Source organism: Clupea harengus, chromosome 14 (genome assembly GCF_900700415.2).
Source record: "Clupea harengus chromosome 14, Ch_v2.0.2, whole genome shotgun sequence".
NCBI classification, from domain to species: domain Eukaryota; kingdom Metazoa; phylum Chordata; class Actinopteri; order Clupeiformes; family Clupeidae; genus Clupea; species Clupea harengus.
In genome coordinates, this window is record NC_045165.1 from 7,417,970 (window position 1) to 7,442,777 (window position 24,808).

The 24,808-nt window shown below is 45.1% G+C and overlaps 1 protein-coding gene across 3 annotated transcripts in view; it reads right to left on the reverse strand.

Moving 5' to 3' along the window:
* slc25a21 (solute carrier family 25 member 21) overlaps positions 1 to 24,808 on the reverse strand; it is an 85,202-nt gene that overhangs the window by 25,370 nt on the left and 35,024 nt on the right. For all 3 annotated transcript variants that reach the window (XM_031580727.2, XM_012825003.3, XM_012825002.3), the window contains exon 3: positions 879 to 927. In XM_031580727.2, coding sequence (XP_031436587.1) covers positions 879 to 927 — 49 coding nt within the window. The remainder of the gene's footprint in view (positions 1 to 878; positions 928 to 24,808) is intronic.

The following is a 24,808-nucleotide window of genomic DNA, read 5'->3' on the forward strand; positions in this document are numbered from 1 at the left end:
GAGAGAGAGCTCTTTACCTGTAATAAAGCCTTTACCTTCAACGTGACTACATAAATCACACGACACGACTCCAAGGTATCAGATATCAGTTAATACAAGCATTTTCTCTCTTTACGTCTTTCTCTCACACACACACAGACAAACACACACACACACACACACACACACACACACACACACACACACACAGATTTATTGCAGCACGTCTGCTCTGGCAGTGACACCCCTTTCAAAGCGCCTACATCTTATCCCTTTTAAGGGGGCAGGTCTCAAAAGTTTATTTACCTAGAAACTGCTGCAGTAAACAAGGGGAATGCTGCCCAGTCTGAGTGGGGGAAAATGAGCAGGAACAGGGGGCGGAGGGAGAGAGAGAGAGAGAGAGAGAGGGAGGGAGGGAGGGAGGGAGGGAGGGAGGGAGAGAGAGAGAGGGAGAGAAAGAGAGAGAGAAAGAGAGAGAGAAAGAGAGAGAGAAAGAGGGAGAGACGGAGAGAGGGAGAGAGGGAGAGAGAGAGAGAGGGGGCACAGAGTGGTGCTCTGAGTCAGAGGTCTTGGCGGGCCACAGCACAGGCTGTAAAGCTTTAGTGGGGGCCCACGATCTGTTAACAGCAGCTCCATGCCCATATACATGCATGAGAGTCATGACCACCACCTCACAGCACCTCTCTGGTCTCCATTTGCGTGGGGACAATATGCACCACCATCGTTGGGTCTCGGTCTCCAACTTTTTAAAATTATATTATTTTATAAAACATATATTTCACATTACATTTTTATCATATTAATCATCACACACAGTCCTGATGCTGTGTGCCATTGCCATTCTTCTGTAGTGTGTGTGTGTGTGTGTGTGTGTGTGTGTGTGTGTGTGTGTGTCTCACCTTGTTTTCACCACATCTAATGGATGCATGAGACAGATCTCCACCAAGCCTGTGGAAACAAATAGAAAGTCAGCAATTCATCAACTCATTTCATATTCTATTTAATTTGTCCCTCTGCTTGTCTGAATTTTACATATAAATAATGCTTTATAATGTAAATGTAATAATATAGAATACTATACATTATTTCTATAATTAATATGAAACACATTGTGATATTGCTACTGTTCTTTATTATATATACTATTACCTGTTAAAATATTATAATGTTCTGCTGCTTGTGTATCAAAGAGCTGGCAAATGGTTTAATACCAGACTGTAGTTAACAAAAATAACACAGTTTATGGTTTTCCAGTGATAGTATCCAAGCAAAATAAAAAAAAGAATCAGAGCAAGCCACAATACATTGCACAATACAAAATACAGAAGTGAAAATTTGCGTTTCAAATAAGCACCTATAAATGCCTATGAACTTAAACTATGTCACGAAAATAAATATGATGGAAAATCAACTCCAATGACTGCAAGTATAGGAAATAATTAAGCGTGAAGTGGCATGTATCAGGGGTGTATATTACCGACACATTCGTTTCCCATAATCACATGTCTCTTCACAGCGTATCACAAATGCTTCAGATAACCACAACCAGTCACTCATCCTCTTTTGACACTCATAAATCAAAGCAAAAAAAATAAAAACTGTGATGCAGCACACACCAGACACTCATGCAAACACGCACACACTCTCACACACACACACACGCACACGCACGCACACACACGCACACTCACTCACACTCACTCACTCACTCACACACTCACACACTCACACACTCACACACACTCACGCACACCAGATGCTATGAGCCTTTTGTCAGGAGTAAAACTGCTCTGTGGATGTAAGATTGTGGTGAGGGGTTAGCAGAACTCCTCGGGTCCCCCATGCTCAGACAGCTTCATTTAGCATGTACAACAGGCATGTGCTTAACAGCAACACAATCCGCAAACATTTCATCAGCTCAAAATCCACATGTATAATGGACCCAAAAATATACATTTGCTAAAGTGGAGTAAAGAGTCGCAGATGTCTGCTGGCCATGTGTGAGTGTGTGTTTGAGTGTATGTGTGTGTGTGTGTGTGTGTGTGTGTGTGTGTGTTTTCACTTGAGGTACACACTCGCTGTCAGTAACGTAAAGGTCTATGGCTCTCACCCCCGCAACTCCCTAAATTCCCCTGCCAGTCATCCAGCCTCACATCTGAGGCCACTTGGCCGGCGACTGCATTCCTTCCTGGTTTTGTCTCTTTGCCACCCCACTGCAGTAGACATCCATGTGGTTGGCGTTCTGGCACAAAATGGCCGCCGCTCAGTGCGGCGTGGGTCAGGAGGAGACTGTGAGTGATTACAGTCCGTCTGAATGACTTTCACCAGAATGGACTGCCTTGACCACGGCCCCTCACGTTAAACTCGTTAGAGGTGAGGTTTGGTCGCTGGAACTTACTATCAAACACCTGGCGCTGCTTGTGGCTTTAGGATAGTACTGGAGACTGACTGACATCAAGGTTATTCATAGCTTTGTCCTGTGGTAACACGCTAATGTGTGGCTGACGACTCATATAGGATACATATACTCCAGGAACTGACCACAGGTAAGATCAAGGTAAATGTGTAGAGTGAAAACAAATTGCATTTACAACCTATACACAAATACATGCAAACACAAAATCTTCGCCCCTCTCTCATGCTTGCTCTCTCTCTGTCTCTCTCTCACACACACACACACACACACACACACACACACACACACACACACACACACACACACACACACACACACACCTTAGCACCTTACATTCATCCAAACTGCACAGCAAACTGAACCACTGCCATGGTTTCTGACTGGCCCTGCTCACAGATTCCTGCGTGTGTACACAGCTGCGGCCCAGTGTGCTTCTCTCAAATGCGCTCCATTTAATATACTGTCTATAAACAAGACAGCGCTTCCTTCAGGGCTTTCTCGGAAGTCATTATCACCAAAAAAAAAAATTACCGGGGAGAAACCCCGGTCCACAGGCCAATCTTAAATTGGGAGATGGTATTGGCAGGTCTGACGCACAGCATTAGCCAGCATCTCTGCGCCTTGGCAACACCATGACTGCGACTTGACATCACCAACACCGCTGTACTGTTTACGATCTGCTGTTCTGTTTTTAGGAAACAACCACAAGAGCTGGGTATTTTGCATTCTTTCGAAGAGAGATTGCGTGGGATCGCATTCCATGAAGAACCTTGTCTCTACACAAAGAGCCCTATATGTGGGTGGAAAAAAGTTTGTTTAAGCCTTGTCCTTGGGTTTCATCAGAACTGCAACAAAAGCTGCCATGCAAATAGTGATAACACACGACTGATGAAGCACGACTGAGAGTAAGGCTATCCTCCTGTTGGGACAAACTGACGAGTATTGAAGAGCACACTCGATGATGCTACACACACACACACACACACACACACACACACACACACACACACATCTGGGGACAGTTTTTCACAAAGCTATTTTGTCAAGGACATAAATAACTGTGAATTCAAAGGCTTCAAATGTGGTCCTGCTTTTCGAAGATGACATAAGGCGTATGACTATGATGAATAGATTGACACAAATAAGCCGATGATAAGAGAGTTATGAACTCCAAACCACACACTTGGTCCTTATCTCCAAAAAGGAATGGAGAGATATGATTAAACCAGGATTGTTTCCCGTGCCCTACAAATAATAACGTTTATGATTGATTCATCTTTTGTGCCAGGCCATCTCCGGGGAGATTAATGTAACATTAATTAAAGGCTGGGAAAGTAATTAATATCTCTCTCTCTCTCCCCCCCCCTTTCTTTTTCTTTCTCTCTCTCTCTCTCATTCTTTCTTTCTCTTTCTCTCTTTCAGTAGATGAGCACTGGGATTCTGGGAGCTCGGATCTCTGGTTCTGAGATTCGGATAGAGAGAGAGGGAGAGAGAGAGGGTGGAATGAGAGGGGGATGGAGGGAGCGATGGAGAGAGAGGGTGGAATGAGAGGGGGATGGAGGGAGCGATGGAGAGAGAGGGTGGAATGAGAGGGGGATGGAAGGAGCGATGGAGAGAGAGGGTGGAATGAGAGGGGGATGGAGGGAGCGATGGAGAGAGAGGGTGGAATGAGAGGGGGATGGAAGGAGCGATGGAGAGAGCGCATGTGAGAGTCCCAGCTGAGCAGTTTCATGCTGCATTAACTGGCTTATCGGCGGGATATATTTAATGAATGTCTCAAGCCATCTTTTTCATTGGGTGTCAGCAGATATCCAAAACAGGGAGTTGCGTTTGAGGCTGAGAGGCTAGCAATAATAACCTGTTCTAACTGCAGGCCATGCCAAACATGCATGTGTTAGGAGTCCACAGCACTCACTGCAACACACACACAAACACTCTGCAACACACACACACACACACACACACACACACACACACAAACACTCTGCAACACACACACACACACACACACACAAACACTCTGCAACACACACACACACACACACACACACACACACTCTGCAACACACACACACACACACACACTCTGAATCACTCACAGATATATAGTAGTAGACAAACACCCACCGTTGCTGCACATTGCACACAAACACCCATAATTATACACACACACACAAAATAAATCAAAATAAATGTAGACAGACATACACAGACACACATACACAAAACACTGGAACTCACGCAAGCGCGCACACACACACCACACACACACACACACACACACACACACACACACACACACACACACACACACAGACACACACACACACACACCTTTGAGCTTCAAACAATAAGCGTGAGGAACAACACAGTAGCCACGTGTGGGCCTGATTGCTGGGGTAGACTGGACATGGCCCGAGCGGCCACAGATCAAAGGCGAGTGGCAGCCGGAGTCTGAGTGCGTCTGTCACTCATTTACCGCTAATGAACTCCATGCTGCTGCTGCTGCCGCCACCACCACCACCACCATTCCCCGGCAGCTCCTGCGTCCACACATACACATACACACACGCACACACTCTCACTCACATGCACATATACATGCCCATACACACACACACACACACACACACACAATCTCACAGTCACACACAATCTCACAGTCACACACACACACACACACACACACACACATACACGCACACACACACACACGCACAATCACATGCTTACACACACACACCACTTGCTTTTACTCTTTCTCAGTCTCACTCACTACCTTTCCCTCTCCTCTGTCTCTATCCCTCCTTTCCCTCTCCTCTGTCTCTATCCCTCCTTTTCCCTCTCCTTCATTTCCCACTCCAGCAGGAGCATTATCATATCCCCAAGAGCGGCGGACGGAAAAGAACACAGCCGAGCAGACCGCTCATTGAAAGGCTTTTTTAAGTGAGAGAGGAACGAACAGAGGAGACATGGGAATGGAAAAAGAGGAAGAAGGGGAGAGAGAGAGAGAGGTAGAGAAAGAGAGAGGGAAGGAGGAAGGGAGGGAGAGAGAGAGAGAGAGAGGTAGAGAAAGAGAGAGGGAGGGAGAGGGGAGAGATAGAGAGGTAGAGAAAGAGAGGGAAGGAGGGAGGGAGGGAGGGAGGGAGGGAGAGAGAAAGAGAGAGAGGGTCTGTACACAGAGACCTTTGGAGCAAGACTGCGCGCTGTGCGGAGTCGACTCTTAATAGGTCATAAGTCTTAGCCATAAAAGTAACTGAGGGTTGCTGAGAGTTATGAAGTACAAACGGCCCCAGGGAAAGCAGCGCCGCATCTAAAAAACCCTCAATCTTTACACACACACACACACACACACACACACACACACACACACACACACACACACACACACACACACACAATCACCATGCCTCATATAGGCTCATGCCTATTAGAAACATACACTTCATCCGTACACGCAGGCAAACAATACCCAACCTTACCTATTACACACACACCTGTATTCCCTTGTTCCACGGACAACTGCATTCATCACCATCTTCTTTAGATGTTACATACAATCACTTTCTTTACACAACCTTGCCTACCCACCCACACACACACACACACACACACACACACACACACACACACATACATATGTGCAGAAGTAGAGTGGGGTGAAAGAAGAGTTCCCCTGTTGCATCATGGGAGTTCCCTGGCTGTCAGCACATGCTACTGTTTAACCACTGAGGACGCAAAACCTCTGGCTCCCACACAATACTTAACACCACTCACTCCCTCCCTCCCTCCCTCTCTCTTTCTCTTTCTCTATCGCTCCCTCTCTCTCTCTCCGTTTTAAAGAAGACAGAACAGGGGAAGTGAGATAAGGAGAGGGGGACTTGTCATCTGGTCGGTGTTTGCAGCTGTGTTGTTACATTTCACAGGGAGAAATACAGTTGGATTCCATAACTGAGCCAAAAGCCTTTGTCTCACAGTGGTGTTGACACACTCAATCACCTGAGAATGCTTTAACTTGGAGAAACGCACGCACGCGCGCACACACACACACACACACACACACACACACACACACACACACACACACACACACACACACACACACACACACACACCTGTGGCGGCCTGTCCGACAACATCACCACCTCATTTGAGACCCGGGCCTTTTCCTCAGTGTTGCCACAAGTTATGAATTTGAATTACATGGCTGTTGGCATGACGACAGCAGCTTGTCTGCGTCTGTGAACAAATTTGCCCACATTGGGGCGGCCCTCCTGCCTTCCCAGGGTACATGGCTTGAACACACATGGGAATTCTTGGCACTGGAGGGAAATTTCCCCCAAAAAACATACGTGACAAGAGGGAACATATGGAGACACGTCTGTGCCAGGAATGTCACATTCCATGAATGAAAAACGAACAGGAGAGAGAGAGAGAAAAGAAAAGAAGCGAGAGAGAGAGAGAGAAAGAGAGAATAAAAAACACTCTTCATCTGTATGAAGAACGAATATATATCTTCAGATGCCCGAAGAGTCAGGAGTTTCTCTCTTTTAATTTCACAATCTTTCTTTCTCTCTCTCTTTCTCTCTTTCTTAAAACTGGGCATATCTCCTGAGGGCTGAAGCATTCCTAATGGTCTGATAGGGGATCGTACATCACCCTGATGAGATCATTATCTGAGGTTGGTTTTGGCCCGTGCGGTAGTCGTAGAAACGCTCCCACGCAGACGTGCGAAAGAATAACACCACTGCAATGCTTGGCGATTGCTCAACGCTGTGCAGGTGCCATCCATCATGTCACCGCGACAACCCCGAGGATGAATTTCCCAGCAAGCCCCACACTGTAAGATGTCATGGGGGTAGTTAGCATGACGAGGATCACTGAGGGTGTTACACACTATTAGCCTATGTGGAATATGATTGATGTGTGAATTCACAAATTATTATTATTTGGCGTAAATTATCTACAAAAATAAATACCACACAGGACAAACAGTAGCATTTTGATTATGTATTTGTAAACTCCATGAACTGTTTATCACATTAAACTACATATTTATTTATTCAGTCTGTAACGCGGCTGATTTGGGGAATCTCTCTTGCGCTCTGGTCCATTCCACGACACGTTTCATTAGTAAATAAAATCCCTCTACTGAAACGTCGGGCCATTTCCCCCTGGACCTGGAGGAAGACTCTGTCTTCTTCCTCCCCACTCGCATATAGTCAGATGGAGGAGGCTTCTGCCCTATGATTCACACTGCTGCAGATCTTCTGAATGTTTGTGGGAGTGGTTGCAGGAGCCGTTCTAATCGTGACTAATAACACACCTGTCATTCCTCACTTCTGCAGAAACAGAGACTTTTTCTCAGTGTGTGTGTGTGTGTGTGTGTGTGTGTCATTCCTCACTTCTGCAGAAACGGCTCTAACATGCAGGGACGGCCCTGAACAAACCATTCATCTATCAAATGTACCGGTCACAGATGGGACATTATGACTGACGCGTCAGGCAGTTAATGAGTCCCTCTCCGTTTGGAATCAAGCGCCATTCCGCGGGGAAATACGGACAAAAACAGGATCTACACAGACTTGTGAGGCATCATGTACTACATCCCTCCACTGTTTACATCGAGAGAGAGAGAGAGTGTGTGTGTGTGTGTGTGTGTGTGTGTGTGTGTGTGTGTATGTGTGTGTGTGTATAAACATGGGGGGGAAGTTCTGTAATTGAGGTAATCATTTTTTTCACATGGATAAAGAAAATATCACACCCATGCAGCTATTCAGCCAAGCCATTACAAAATGAAAAAAAAAAAAAAATGAAAAAACACAAATCATTTCTACTTAGATCATGCTGAAGTGAATCCTATGGTCACGGTTCCTAAACAACATTATAACATGTTAACCAAAGCGGCACCTGCTTAAAGAGTCCAGTGCTTTTACGCTGAATTTCACAGGGATCCCTGAATTGTAAGACTTGGATCAATGCTCACATGCTTACCATACACACAGCAGAGAGCAGCACACACGCACACCACAGGCACACGCACACACACATCTACCTGCTTCATCTGCTGAGAAATGCCAAACAAACGACTACAGACAGAGAGAGAGAGATGAGGCAAGGGGAAAGAAAATAAGAGAAAAGGAGAGATAGGAGAAGAGCAAGGTGAGAGACAGACTGAAGATTGGAGATTGAGAGAGAGGAAGAAAGTAGGTGAAGTGTTATGCCTACATACCGTGACTAAGTCAATAAGCCATTGCTTAGGAAAGGAAATCCATCCGTCCTCTGACACATTAAGGGAACAAGTCAACTATAGCAAAATTGAATATAAAAAACATTGTGAATTAACGAATTACGCTGAATATTCCACGGTCCACGGTCTCTTAACACTGTGACTACTAGCAGTAATACTCAAAAGGCAGATGCCATAAGAAGAAGAATGCCGTAAGAATCAACCAATCCATCTATCAGTTAAGTTGTAATTGTATGTAGTCATATTTATAAATTCAACAACTAATTCCAGTCTCCAGGGATAGAGGTGTGATAGGCTACTGGATGTTAAAGGAAGCAGGTGAACAAATGGACAATTTTTCAGGAACACACTTGCTTATGACTGTAAACGACATGATTTGGCCCTTACAGCCCAGGTAGATGGGAACAGTGTCCTGGAAAGTGGCGTATCTAGCCCTATTTTTGGGGGGGCTGGAGATCCCCCAAAAGTTTCCTTAGCCCTTAGTCCTTATTTTTTTTTATGTTGAGATCGTCAAATTCACACCTAACAACCGATTTGGTAAACTTATTTTGTTTAATTTTTAGAGTTAGAAATAAAATAGTTTTGAGTAGCACAGGAATCCCGCCTGTTTGAGACTGTGGTGTCAAGCGCACGGCTGTTTGGTCGTGAGTGAATGAGTGAGTGAGTGAGCCTCGAGGGCGTGCAGACAGACGGTGATAACGTCTAGTAAACAGACTGAGAGCGACTGTCCGACCCAAGCTGGTGAAAGCTGCCATAATCAGCTGATGGATATAAAAGGTATAGCACATGAAGTTTAAAATAGTAAAAGAAACAAAATTGTTAAATCATCACGAGTTAATTATAGGTGTCGTGGCTCTCTTTTATCATGCCAGTTCATTGATCCTGTGGGTATGCTAGCCAGTAGCTCAGCCAGCTATAACTAGCAAGTGAACTCTAGCCTACAACTTTAACCTACTCACTTGAGCTGCAAATCCCTACCATTGGAAATGATTGTGCTACAGTATAATTAGCACCTATCTCAGCAGATGTCTTCAATATGTTTATTATTGTGCCATATTTCTAAATCTTAATTTGTAAATTGTTCTTCCTAAAACCCACTAGAGGACACTATTTAAAAGGATATTTTCAAAAATGTCTTATGGGGGACCATGCCCCCAAACCCTCCTAGTTTTGCTGGGTCACAGGAAAAATATTAGGTTTTATCTAGGGGCTTAGCCTCCCCAAAAGTGGGAACCTAAATTCGCTCCTGGTGCCGGATGAGAGGAAGCTCTCTTCAGTAAGCTTTAGGTGACTGAGAGAGTATTCCGTGTTCTAGCCACCTCTGCTCAGTGTGCAGGGCTCTTTTCATGACTACCACAAACATGCCATCACGGCTCCGGATCAGTTTATTCTAAAGCACATGTGAGAAACTGTATGTAATACACTGATGCCTATGAAAGTCCAGGCAGCCTTTGTTTTTCTGGACGGACTTCCTTCTGTAAATGTATCAGACCAAACACCTTTCCTGCACCTATCATACCTCCTGCTATAACAGAACGGTTATGGGGACAAAATGAACATTCGATGGTCTAGGCTATCTATGATGTGGACTGATTTACTTTTGTCTATAAAAATGAGTATCTTCGCTGTAACGTCAGAAGTGCATTCCGCCCATCTAAATGCGCTCTGTTCAGTGTTCCACGGGCACAGCGCTAATGCTAATTTTAATGTGTTTTTCGTGGACAAAAGTAATACATTATTGAATTTGATAGCACAGAATGCGTTCCGAGCACGAAATAAGGTCTGTAACACTTGGCGCCATTTTGTTCCCACAGCGGTACAAACACCATGTAAAGAATAACATTTCATTTGAATTACCGTTAAATACCAGACAAACCTAATATGCTGTTGCAGTAAAAGCTTAAGTTCATTCTTTTGCATCATCGCACCATAAGGGTATGTTGTTGGGGAAAGGAGTGAAAGTAGCCTACTAAGAGAACCCATCTGTGAACCTTTATTTCCATACAAAATAGCGCCGACCTCTTCTGATCACACAAGACGCACTAAAGAGTGAATGCACTAAAGAATGTCTGCTGAAACAGTTAACATCTCAGCATATACATAGGCCTAAGCTATACAATTTCTGTTTCAGTGTCTAACTCCGAAGTTGCAAAAGGGTTCCGTTAGACGAATTTATATTATTCAATTGGATGCATCACGTTAAGCAGCAAGGGCTGTGGCCTTTTAAAACAGGTCTTACAAGCAACAAATACAAATGTAATCGTTTTCAACAGCAGAAGAAGCACTATGGTTTATCCCTTGTAAAAGCGCTCCTGGAAAACACTGTCCAGGCCCCACGCCGATATTGCTATCTTCTTACATTGGAATCTTGTCTGACGCATTCAATTTAAAGGGATTGCTCAACAACGCTATTGGTCATCTTTAACCAAACTTTTCACTAATGAACTTCAGCCTGGCACTGCCCACTTCAGCCTGGCACTGCCCGCTTCATGCCTGGCACTGCTCACTCTGAGGAATGTCCTTTCTTGTGCAACAGTGCGCAAGCGCTGCTGTTTTCACCAGCTGTTTTTGCCGTCAAAATAGGGCCCTAGTGCTTTTTGCAGGAGGTTAAATGGCAAGGTCAGTGTCTGTTTAAAAAGAAGACATAGCTTGAGGGTGAAGGTGTGTGATGAGCGTGTCTGGCTTTCTCAAACTTCTTTGTCACTTCTCTCCAATTGCTCCAGTTTCCAAATACTCCAAGTTATCCTTTGTCTGCATTTCTGGTTGTAGAGGCGTGAAACTGGACATATAACACACACATCGGAAGTACAAAGTATACCAGTGTTGCTTTCAAAACCACAGCGGGTGAACCGAGGATTAAAATGCTTTCACAAGTTTTGCACATTCACAACATGATATGGACTCAAGCACGGTTGCTGTGCATCACGTACCGTAAATCCTCAAATAGTGGCCGGGGCTTTTATTTACTTAGGCTGCACAGCGCACCGGCCTGTATTTGGGGCAGGCTTGTATTAGGGGCAGGCCATTATTTCTTACTTATTATACGGCTCTTCAGAATGTTCCAAAAAGTTCCGTTGATTTGAATCGGGCACCCCAACGTTAGCAGGTCTGTAATTTCTTGATATTCACCACTGCGAAAAATTAATCACCGCTGTCATTGGCAACAGGTTTTGTGCTTCTAATTCACATCTTTCATATCACTCTGCAAGAAGTCCGGTCATTTAACGTAGCAGAATGTCATTGTAACTTGAAGTCAGCAAGTAATGGGTTGCTACGCAACACCTGGAACGTTAAAGTTCTATTAGCCTGAAAAACATTTTTTTCTTAGCGGAAATCACGAAACGGCAACAAAATCATTAAAAAGAGGTATTTTGGAGGAATGTCTTCTATCGTTTAGGCAAGCAACTGTATAATAACAAATTCGCCTTGTAGGCTGAAACATTTCTTTTTCATTGCAAACAGCCATGAAATTAGCCAACAACATTAAACATGAGGAGAACATGTAGCTATTTATGAAATGCATTCAATTAAATTGTGATGTCTGCTTTGTGCTGATGGACTGATGCTGGTAGGCTACAGTAAAATAGGCTACCCGGTACCTTTTTTTTTACCCCCGCTTGTATTCGGGGCCGGCCTTTATTTGTCCGTATCGACCACGCCCCCGGCTACTATCTGAAGCCCGGTCTCTAATTGAATCCCGGTCTTTATTTGAGGATTTACAGTATATCATGTTAATGATTATGATCATCGATTACAAGTTCTGTGAGCACCATGTTTGTGTTATAAGACACAAAATGAAGAGTGGTCTATGTCAACCCACAGGTTCCTTCATCCACATGCTTTATATTGACATTTGATATTTTTGTTCATTTTCAATGCATAGGTATCACTTCCTACTTAATGGTTTCCATTTTAATCTTCATATGCAGCACATCATTCCCAAGAAGAAAACAACAAAACAAAACTTTCATTGTTTTTTCTAATTCAAATGAACAAAAAACATGTGAAGCTGTGGTTATTTGCAAATTCCCAGGAAATGTTGTCAACTGTTTGATTGTCAGATATCTGGCACCAGAGCATACTGGTACACCATCACTTACATGAACAGGTGGAACGATGCCCATTTTAACTGGAATTGTATGCATCAGTGGATCCTGTTGACAAGTGCACAAACATGGACCTGCCAAAGACTCACTGATGATTAGTCATTCATCTCTGGCTGAACATGACATTGAAGAGGAAGACTAAAAGAGAAAACAGTCTGTCTAACAAAGCTGGATGAGTGACACTGACACTGAATTCACTGAATAACATCAGTGGAAACTTCCTGCAAGACAAAGAGCCAAGCAGCACATGTTGCAGTCGAACCAGTTACATTTAAACCGCCTCATCTCTGTACAATCATAACAAAACTTAAAATCACAAAACTATGTCTATGACGTTATAACTACATCTATGCAGGTCTCTCTGGCATCTCTAACCTTTAGGCCATCCCCTAAAGTCCTGCTCACATCGATCACCTCTCTTGAATTACCAATCTTACCAATTACCAATTCATCTTCAGTTATGACATGATTCACCTCCACTGCATTCAGTCTTCAGTCTAACCAATCACCTTTGTGCAGTGCCTGATTGGTTAGAACCAGAGCAGAACCAGTCACCGCTGCTGTTTTTAATCGACACAATCACCAGTCCATTTAACCTTCATGTAAGGGTGGGAAATAGTATAAGCATGCAGCAGAGTAGTGCTGAAAGCCATATTAAGAGAGAGAAAGGTGTAAAAGAGTGTGTGTGTGTGTGTGTGTGTGTGTGTGTGTGTGTGTGTATGTGTGTATGAGTGTATGCATGTGTCTGTGCATGTCTGTGTGTGCGTGCATGTGTGTGTGCGTGTGCGCATGTCTGTGTGAGAGAGAGAGAGAGAAATAGAGAGCGAGAGGTCAGAAGGAGCCAAAGGTCTTGGCGGGCCACAGCATAGGCTGTAAAGCTTTAGTGGGGGCCCACGATCTGTTAACTGCAGCCTGACGCTCACACAAAGGAGAGCTGTGATCACCTCCTCTCTCTCTCTCTCTCTCTCTCTCTCTCTCTCTCTCTCTCTCTCTCTCTCTCTCGCTCAGCCAGTCTCTCTCTCTCTCTGCCTAAACCAATCTCTCAGTAAGCCTTGTGTTCCACTTCCTTCTGCCTCCTCCATCTCCACCATCTCCACCATTCCTCTCCTTCACATCTTCCCTCTCTCTCTCTCTCTCTCTCTCTCTCTCTCTCTCTCTCTCTCTCAGTCTTAGGCCCCCCTCTTATGAATTTCAAGAGTTCTCTTCACTCTGAATCGCTCTTTTCCTTCCTCCTCCTCCTCCTCCTCCTCCTCTCCTCAGTGCAGCATTCCTCGGGCGGTGCTGAATGAAACGCAGCGTGTGGCGGTCCCTCATCCTAACAAATGCCGGACAAGAGCTGGGCCATTACTGTCACCTAGTGGAGAGGTACGACAGAAAGATGAGACGAGGGGGGGTGGGGAAAAGAAGGATCAAAGGCAGAGAGTGTGGCGTGTGGCAACAATGTGGAGACAGAGAAGCAGAGAGTGAAATTGATTGATTATGTCTGTGACCAAGGCCCTGATCCAGCCCATATGACCCATCCAATCAGAGAATCATCTACGTCTCCTTCTCTGGAAAGAGGAACCCTCGGGGATGTGATGACGAGAACCGATCAGGTCAGTGGGACATCCATGAAGGATTTCAAAACAGAAAGATAACCAAACCCATTGATCTGAGGTGCTTGTCAGGTGCTAGGTCACAATACCCTTTTTCTATTTATTACACGGCTCTTCTTAATGCTGTAGAATGCTCCATTCACTTGAATGGGGCTTCCCAACGTTCTGTGGTCAACTATTTTTCCATATTTGACCGTTGCTATGCATAATTGACCGCTGTCAAGGGAAGTGGCCTTTTTGCCTCGGATTCACGTCTTTCGTAGCACTCCGCAAGTAGTCCGGTAATTTATCAACCTCAGTGTATTCCGTTGCTTAGCGATGTCAGCTGATCTGATCTTGAGTTTCAGCTGACAGTTGAGCAACTGTGTTCTAAAGAATCTTCAACGTCTTTGAAGTTCAACGTCTTTGGCGAACTATTTCTCTGCTTTTTAACACCACGAATGGTAACAAATACATTGTAATTAAAATAATATTATAAAAAGACACACTGTGTTAAGTTATTTTTTCGTTTTGGCAAGTAGCCGTGTAATAAGCGGGATAATGTATAGAACGCCGGTCATTATCGGGAAAATAAGCCCCTTCAGGGCGAAGCAACACCCCTCCGCTTCGCGTCGGGGTGCTGTTCGCCCTTTCGGGGCTTATTTTCCCGATAATGACCGGCGTTCTATACATTATCCCTTACTTAATGGCCATACCTTCTCAAGAAGTCTCATGTTCTGTAACATGCAGTGCCCAAAGACTCATCTCATCATCTCTTTCCATAGATTCTGATGCACAGTATCCACTCCCTTATGCGAGCTCCATCGTGAAAAGTCCCCGGCCGATCGCTAGGAGCACTTCCTGACATTGACCGTTCACTTCCTGTCCGAAAAGTCACCTACAGTCCATAAAAGCTGATAATGATGCTGATTATGGGCCAGTAAATTCTGTAATTACTCGTTAACGCCCCGCGTCCCTCTGGTGGACTGGGTTTTTGCCCCTCAACGGGGCCACAGGGAGCTGTACATTCCTGGAGGTAGAGTGTAATCCCTGCTACGCCGGAGTCAGAGGTTCGAATCCTGCAGGGAGCAGCAAACCTGATAAAACTGTGCGTTCGCCACGTAACGCTTAGGTGACAGATATTTGTGGAAAACACTGTGCAACTCCCATCAATTTGTAGAAAGCTTTGTGATACTAAACATTCTAGAGTAAAAAAAGCAAAGAAAATACGCTGCTGAAAAAAACAGTTTCCTAAGTAGTATAAAAGACCAAAAAAGGAAACTAATCAAGAAAAGCAAGAGTTAAATGTCACAGTTGAATGATTACGATCCATGGCCATGTCACAACCACGACACAACTATGCGATGTCTCAGTAATTCTGCATGATTTTGGAGCCTGCAAGTAAGCCTAATTGAGTTATGGAAGGCGGTGAGTGGTTTGGGACCTGAGGTCTGTGCTGGATGAGTCTTGAGCAGTACATGAATCAGAAGGGAGCCCATTTGCCAAAGGCCAGTCTCAAGACAGACAGGAAGTAGCCACAGAAGGCCAGAGCAGAAGAAGAGTTCTCAGCTCCGAATTCCCAATGTTCTCAGAGGCGACAAGTTCCATTCCCAATGTTCTCAGAGGCGACATGTTGAATTCCCAATGTTCTCAGAGGCGACATGTTGAATTCCCAATGTTCTCAGAGGTGACATGTTCCATTCCCAATGTTCTCAGAGGCGACTTGTTGCATTCGCTCTGACAGGGCACCTCTTCAAAACAGCCCTCTCTGTGAGCACAGACACTGGGTGGATGTGGCAAAGAACACTAAATCTCTTCGAAATCATCCGATAAACTAAGGCCATAATAGCACACCCTAATGCATCCTTTAAGGAGTCGTTAGTATCTAGGAATACAGTATGCTGATCCATGACCGCCACCACTGAGTAGTCATGGTTAATGGTATGGGCGACAGTGGTACAGGAGGTAGAGAAGTCGGTTAGTAATCAAAAGGTTGCTAGATCGATTCCCTGTCGAAGCGTCATTGAGCAAGACACTGAACCCCTAATTGCTCCTGATGTGCAGTGTGCCATCAGTGTAAATGTAAAATGTGTATACATTGTAAGTCGCACATATGTAAGTCGCTTTGGATAAAAGCGTCTGCTAAATGACTAAATGTAAATGCAAACTGCAACTTCAATTTCTTGAAAAAAGAGACACAAACTGCACACACAGACACACACACAAAAGCATGACTGACACTAAATATTCCTATGATCACATAGTGAATAAGGTATGTGTGTGTGTGTGTGTTCTATCATCTTTGTTTGGCTGTAGTCAGTTAGCAGGGTTCATGAATAAGGACAAGGCACATTTCCAACTTGTAGGACGACAGGGACATCCATAGAGCTTTTCACTCTCACTCTCTCTCTCTTTTTCTCAAACACACACACACACACACACACACACACACACATACATACAATCACAAAGAGGTAGGTAGAGAGAGAGAGAGTGAGACAGAGAAAAAAAGAAAGAGAGAGTGCGAGAGAGAGAGAGAGAGAAAAGAGTTCATTCAGAAGTGCAAGCACAACTGGCATGTCAAGTCAAACCATCTCACCATGCCGTCGGCAGTGACATCAATGGACCTGCTCTCTGAAAGATATCCCTGAGACAGACACATCCAGCCTTGTGACAGGTCTAAGAATGCACGTCCCCCCGATGGCTGGCCTAATGAAATTCAAGCGCACGAACACAAACAAGAAGCATAACTCTGTAATGAGAGGGTCAGGATCTTGCGACTGGACACACTCCAACTTCACCGCTCCATGCATTTCATCTTTTTCGTCCTGCAATTTCTCAAAACGGACCTACGTTTCTGACAGCAGCTCAAATGGTGAGTGTTGGGTTGTTTTTTTTATCTACCCACATTGGAAATTGCAGAGCTGGGGATGTGTAGTGCGGTGAGGGACGGGAGCGAGTGAACACAGGGAGATTTATGGATAGAGCCCAAAAAAACAGAGAATGAGAGCGAGAAAAGGAGAAAGAGAGAGAGATAGAACAGCCAGTGACGAAGCAGTCTTAAAAAGCCACGGCAGAAGTTTCGAGAAACCCCAGAGGTGCTGGAAATAGCCTGCTTTACTTGGAAATGATGGGGTAGGAGGCCCACGCAGGCCAGGGCCACGGGTTGAAGACGCTGCTGGGAAGTCACACAGGAATCAGCCCAAGCTCCCGTGTCCTGTGGCTGGCTCAGGGGGGCATAGACCGCCCTGCTCAAGCCAATCACCTATAGGCTATCCAGCATCACCTGTGGAGGTGAATAGGTCACCAATAGGTCACACCATCAAGGTACGTCACTTGGTTCGACTAGACTGTGGCTGGACGTTGTGTGAGCTCAGTCCATGTCCTGTAGCAGGGATGAGGAAGCTTTGGGTCTGGGATGAGTGGAGTTTGTGTTTGTGTGTTTGTTTGTGTGTGTGTGTGTGTGTGTGTGTGTGTGTGTCTGCATGTCGTGTAGCAGGGATGAGGAAGCTTTGGGTCTGGGATGAGTGGAGTTTGTGTTTGTGTGTTTGTGTGTGTGTGTGTGTGTGTGTGTGTGTGTGTGTGTGTGTGTGTGTGTGTGTGTGTGTGTGTGTGTGTGTGTGTCTGCATGTCGTGTAGCAGGGATGAGGAAACTGGGGGTCTGAAGTGGGAGATGGTGTAGAGAGGAGGACAGGGACAGACAGAGGAGGAGGATGTTTGCTGCTATGATGTACAGGCCCAAGGGGGATGCTGCACAGGATGGTATAATCTTCTCCCTGGGTGGCACTGATGAGTGTGTGTGTGTAAGTGAGAGAGTGAGAGAGAGAGAGAGAGAGAGAGAGAGAGAGAGAGAGATGGAGAGAGAGAGAGAAAATGAAGACATGTTGTAAAAAACTAACTGGGAAAGGAACACAGACAAGAAGAGAAATAGGTCATAGGGGGAAGACTTAAGGTGTCTATCTTTGGGGTGGGATGAGTAGAGCCTGTTGGGAGTTTGTGTGTGTGTGTGTGTGTGTGTTTGTGTGGGGGGGGGGGGGGGTCTGCATGTGGCTGTATGGGTGGCTATGTGGATGCTGCAGCAGAGCTGGCAGCTGAACTCCCAGGATCTTAGGTAGGACAGGAAGTGAGGCAGGATGAATGGACCATTGAAGGAGGAAGTGGCATTTCTGGGCTGGTTCACAATCTCACCACCCTCTGACCGATGTGTATCTCTCCCTCACTTTCTCTCCCATTCTCTCCTCTGCTATGACAGATGTCTGCAATGAACTCTTGACACTGGCTTGAGCACTTTATGTTCAACATGTGTGTGTGTCTGTTGCTGTGGCTCTGCTCGTGAGAAGAAGGCTGCTTGACCCTTCTAAAGTGTGTGTCTGTGAGAGAGAGAGACTGTGTGAGTGTGTGTGTGAGAGAGAGACTGTGTGTGTGTGTGTGTGTGTGTGTGTGTGTGTGTGTGAGAAAGTGAGAGACTCTGTGAGTGTGAGTGTGTGTGTGTGTGTGTGTGTGTGTGTGTGTGTGTGTGTTGCTGCTGCTGCTGCTGCTGGAGGACAAGATGAGGGCAGCAGCAGGAGATCTTGCTATTTGGGAGGTAGACTGCAATGGCACACAGGGGACAGATTAGCTTCCTGTCTGTCAGGGGGCCATCAGGGAAGCCTCTGATTTACGGCCTACACTGACCAGCCCGCTACCCAAAGCAAACACACAGGAGCGTGCACACACATACACACACACACACACACACACACACATACACACACACATGATCCCTCAGTGTGTGTGTGTGGTGTGAGTGTGTATGAGTGTGTATGAACCATGAACGTGTCTGTGTTTGTTGTTGAAAGGAATATCTCCATGTAGCACATATCTACTTGTGTGTACACATCTGTCTGCACATCTGCCTGAAGGCGCAATGAAGAGAGCAGATGAGGGGAAATGCTTGTGCATGAATGTGAATGTGGATCCAAGTGTGTGAATGTGAATATAAGCTCATTGAAATGGTAGCATGTCTTTGTGCGAGAGCGTAGACTCTTGTGCATATGTGTGTGCAAGAGGGTGTGTGTGTGTGTGTGTGGGTGTGGGGGATCTGTGTGAGTGTGAGAGAGAGCGAGAGAGAGATAGAGAGAGAGTGAGAGTGAGAGTGTGTGTGTGTGTGTGTATCTTTGCGTGGGGGATCACTGTTAGTGCGTGAGAGTGAATGTGTGTGTGTGTGTGTGTGTGTGTGTGTGTGGATTAGCCTCTGAGTAACACGCGGAACACGCTGTGACCTGCTTGGCGAGGACGGGGAGGGGGAGGGAGAGGGGAGATGGACAGATCCATTAAACAAGCCGTCATCTCCAAACACAACAATGATTTATCATGGCCTGCAAATTATAAGCACCTGCATGCTCCCCCGCCTCCTCTCCTCCCCTTCTGCTGAACTCCCTCTTTCTCTTTCTCTCTCTCACACACACACACACACACACACTTTTACTGAGTCCTCTTGAATGGTCTAAGGAGTCCTATTCTCTGTGAAAAATGTGATACTTGTTGTTTCACTTGAGATTGTGTATTGAAGTGTTTACTAGAAATGACATAATTCCACAATATATTTCAAAGTCCTCCTACTGTTGACTATTCTAGTGAAGAATGAATGACATGGTCAGTTAAGGTCTCTGTCCCTCTCTCGCTCATACACACACACACACTCACACACGCATAAACACGCACACACACACACAATAATGCACAGAGGCTTGGTCGGGAGAGAAGAAATTGCTTCAAGACAGGCCTGAATGCATTATGTTAAGGAGGAACTTGTCATGCTAATGTGTGGTTGTGTATGTGTGTGTGTGTGTGTGTGTGTGTCATGCTAATGTGTGGTTGTGCGTGTGTTGATACAGCAGCCGGCCACCTTTGATTTATGGCGTCTAAGCTGAACTGTCCTGACTGCTCCTGGCCTCCCACGCTCCTACAGTTAAACCAGTCACCAAACATCACTCTCAAAACACAAACACACACACAATCACACACACGCACGCACGCACAACAGCACACACGCACACACACACACACACGCACCCACAAAAACACACACACGCATGCACACACCCACAAAAACACACCTCCTCGCCCTGACCTAACCCTAACTTACAACAGGTACCGCAACAAACATAGACGTAATACCATCACGGACACTGCAGACCACCTTTGTGTACACTGTGTGACTCCTGAATGCTATTGCATGCTGACAGACAAGTGACCACTTGGATCTGTCCACACACACACACACACACACACACACACACACACACACACACACACACACACACACACACACACACTGTCACTCATTTATAAATATGCACAGTTAGACACACACCAGCGAGACACACACACACAGACACTCTCACGGGAACATTGTTGGGATCCCTGAAAAAGCCAAGGAGAAGTCTTTGCCCTGAGGGTGATTGTGAGTGTGTGTGTGTGTGTGTGTGTGTGTGTGTGTGTGTGTGTGTGTGTGTGCGTGTGTGAGAGTGTATGCATGTGGTAGTGTATGTGGTGCTGTTAATGTTGGAAGGCAGAGAGACGGGTGTGTGTGTGTGTGTGTGTGTGTGTGTGTGTGTGTGTGTGTGTGTGTGCATTTGAGAGTGTGTATGAGAGTGTATGCATCTGGTAGTGTGTGTGGCACTGTCAATGTTGGACGGCAGAGAGGCTGGGGGTGGGGGGGGGATGTATGTGAGTGAGTGAGTGAGTGAGTGAGTGAGTGAGAGAAAGAGGGAGAGAGAGAGAGTTTAGATATGGAGGGGGAGGAGAGCCAGAGAACACACAGTAGGCCAGAAGGCCCCAGGTACCTGCATGTGCAGTCCCTCCTCTCCAAATGTTTACTTTGGAGCAGACTGGCCGCCAACTGGTTGCAATTGACCCTCTACAGGGACAAGTTAGAGAGAGAACATGAGCCTTTTCCTTTTGAGAAAATGGAGGAGGAGAGCCACACACACACACACACACACACACACACACACACACACACACAGCTCTCCTATACAGTCTCACACACTGAAAAAAAAGCATAAACAAAGGCAGGCACATACATGAAAAGAAAACCACACAAAGAGAGAAAAATGAAGTGAGCAGCACACAAACACATTTCGCTCTCCCTTTCTCTCTCCGTCACAAACACACACACACTCTCCCTCTCATGCATTAACACACACACACACACACACACACACACACACACACACACACACACACACACACACACAGATAAAGACAGGGCAATACAAAATATTAGTTTGTTAAAGAAAACGACTTCAGGAAAGTAAGAATAGTCTGGTGTCATCCATCTGCTGAGTCTTATAGCATGTCTGCACAGACAGCTGTGGAAACCGAGGATGAGGAGGAGGAGGAGAAGGAGGAGGAGAAGGAGGAGGAGGAGGAGGAGGAGACGGAACAGTGGGTCCGGATGACCTATTAGAGCCCAAATAGTGTTCCACGTGAGCATCAGACTAGCCCAGAGCTTCTTTACCTACAGCCGACCGCTGATACTGATTACTGATTACTGATTACAATGAAAATAAAATTAAGCTTCCTGGCAAAATGGAAAACTGAAATATATACAAAATCGGTTGCTACTTAAATTATCAAAAAAAGAAAGAAAAAAACAAAAATGAATTGTTAGAGAATTACATCAGTTAGAGTTAGAGTAGATCAGCAACGTTTTATATAGTGATATTTCAGGCACTGTCTGCTGGATACACTTATTTATTAAATGAAACAATAGATTCAAATAAACAGGAGAAATATACTGGTTAGAGTTACATTATGGTGGCCTAACCCAGTGGCTGAACATAAATGCACTCCAGACCTTAGCTTGGAATCATCACAGATACAGGTAAACACAGTAACGCAAGACTGGCATCTAGAATAGAATACAAAAATCTGTGTGTAATAAAAAAGTACCAATGGTGCTGACTGTTAAAATGTCTTGCTATATTATACCGAATCAAAAGTCTTGAATGCAGACTTTTCTGTTTCACCACCATCTCAGCCAAGTTGGCAACGCCACACACACACACACACACACACACACACACACACACACACACACACAGATAAAGACAGGGCAATACAAAATATTAGTTTGTTAAAGAAAACGACTTCAGGAAAGTAAGAATAGTCTGGTGTCATCCATCTGCTGAGTCTTATAGCATGTCTGCACAGACAGCTGTGGAAACCGAGGATGAGGAGGAGGAGGAGGAGGAGAAGGAGGAGGAGAAGGAGGAGGAGGAGGAGGAGGAGGAGACGGAACAGTGGGTCCGGATGACCTATTAGAGCCCAAATAGTGTTCCACGTGAGCATCAGACTAGCCCAGAGCTTCTTTACCTACAGCCGACCGCTGATACTGATTACTGATTACTGATTACAATGAAAATAAAATTAAGCTTCCTGGCAAAATGGAAAACTGAAATATATACAAAATCGGTTGCTACTTAAATTATCAAAAAAAGAAAGAAAAAAACAAAAATGAATTGTTAGAGAATTACATCAGTTAGAGTTAGAGTAGATCAGCAACGTTTTATATAGTGATATTTCAGGCACTGTCTGCTGGATACACTTATTTATTAAATGAAACAATAGATTCAAATAAACAGGAGAAATATACTGGTTAGAGTTACATTATGGTGGCCTAACCCAGTGGCTGAACATAAATGCACTCCAGACCTTAGCTTGGAATCATCACAGATACAGGTAAACACAGTAACGCAAGACTGGCATCTAGAATAGAATACAAAAATCTGTGTGTAATAAAAAAGTACCAATGGTGCTGACTGTTAAAATGTCTTGCTATATTATACCGAATCAAAAGTCTTGAATGCAGACTTTTCTGTTTCACCACCATCTCAGCCAAGTTGGCAACGCCACACACACACACACACACACACACACACACACACACACACACACACACACACACACACACAGGTATGAGAGCCGGGCCGTCAGAGCTGATGAGATTAAATGACGTTAAATGTTATCCACCGTAAGTGCGAGGAGTGTAATAACGGGACTGAAAGAGAACCACCTGAGTGAGTGTGTGTGTGTGTGTGTTAGTGTGTGTGTGTGTGTGTGTGTGTGTGTGGCTCTGGATGGGCGAGCTGAGCTTGGCTGAACTGAGGTGGGCAGGCATGTTAGTGTTTGACCGTAGGGCAGTCGTTAGTCAGGACTGTCACACCAAACCCAAACACAAATTAGGGAATTACAGCAGCGGATGTGTATATGTGTGTTTGTGTGTGTGTGTATATGTGTGTTTGTGTGTGTGTGTATATGTGTGTGTGTGTGTATATGTGTGTGTCTGTGTGTGTGTGTGTGTGTGTGTGCATGCACGTGCATGTGCGTGTGTGTATATGTGTGTGTGCATGTGCATGCATGTGCGTGTGTGTATGTGTGTGTGTGTGTGTGTGTGTGTGTGTGTGTGTGTATGTATGAATGTGCATACAGACATTTGTTAGTGGCTAGCTGTTCCTGGTCAGCTGGCTGTGTTGATGTGGTCAACATGGGTCAGTGTGGGTCAGTCTGGCCCGGTAGTAACATGTCAGCTAGAGTTACTGGTGCACTGGACATGGTCGAGATGGATCCTGACTAGGACTAATACGGTGTGCGTGTGCGTGTGTAGGTCTGTGTGTGTGTGTGTGTGTGTGTGTGTGTGTGTGTGTGTGTGTGTGTGTGTGGTTGCACTCAGCAGGGAAAACCAGACAACAGAGAGAGCATTTTAACTAGGAGCAATATAGTGTATGTATGTGTGTGTGTGTGTATGTGTGTGTTTAAATGACTGGAATCTCATTACCATTAATTAATTAATACACAAACATTTTGTAAAACAACATGAGTTTTTACGAATTTTCATGTATGTATGTGTGTGTGTGTGTGTGTGTGTGTGTGTATGTGTGTGTGGGTGTCTGTGGCAGAGGTGTGTAAACCAGACAACTCAGGAAGCATATTAATATTGACCAAAGTTTTCCCTGGTAACCGCACAGGTCCTGTGGGAGTTCAGACCAGACACACACACATATAGTCACACTCACACACAAGCACACATACGAATGCACCCACCCACATCCACACACACACACACACACAAACACACACACACGTGAAAACCACTTCACCTAACTAATGTCCATAGTAAACATACAAATACCATCCATAAACACCCTAATAAACCCCCTTTACACACACTCTCTCTCTCTCTCTCTCTCTCTCACACACACACACACATACACACACACACTCCCTCAAAACCTAGCCACTTCTCAAGGCTAATATCCACTCAGACTAAATAAACACTGTGTCCATAAACACCTTAATAGATCACTCATACATTTGCCCATATCATACAAACACACACAAGCAAACTAAACCTTCATACCGAACATCAGACACACACACACACACACACACACACACACACACACACACACACACACACACCTAAGAAAAGAAGCAA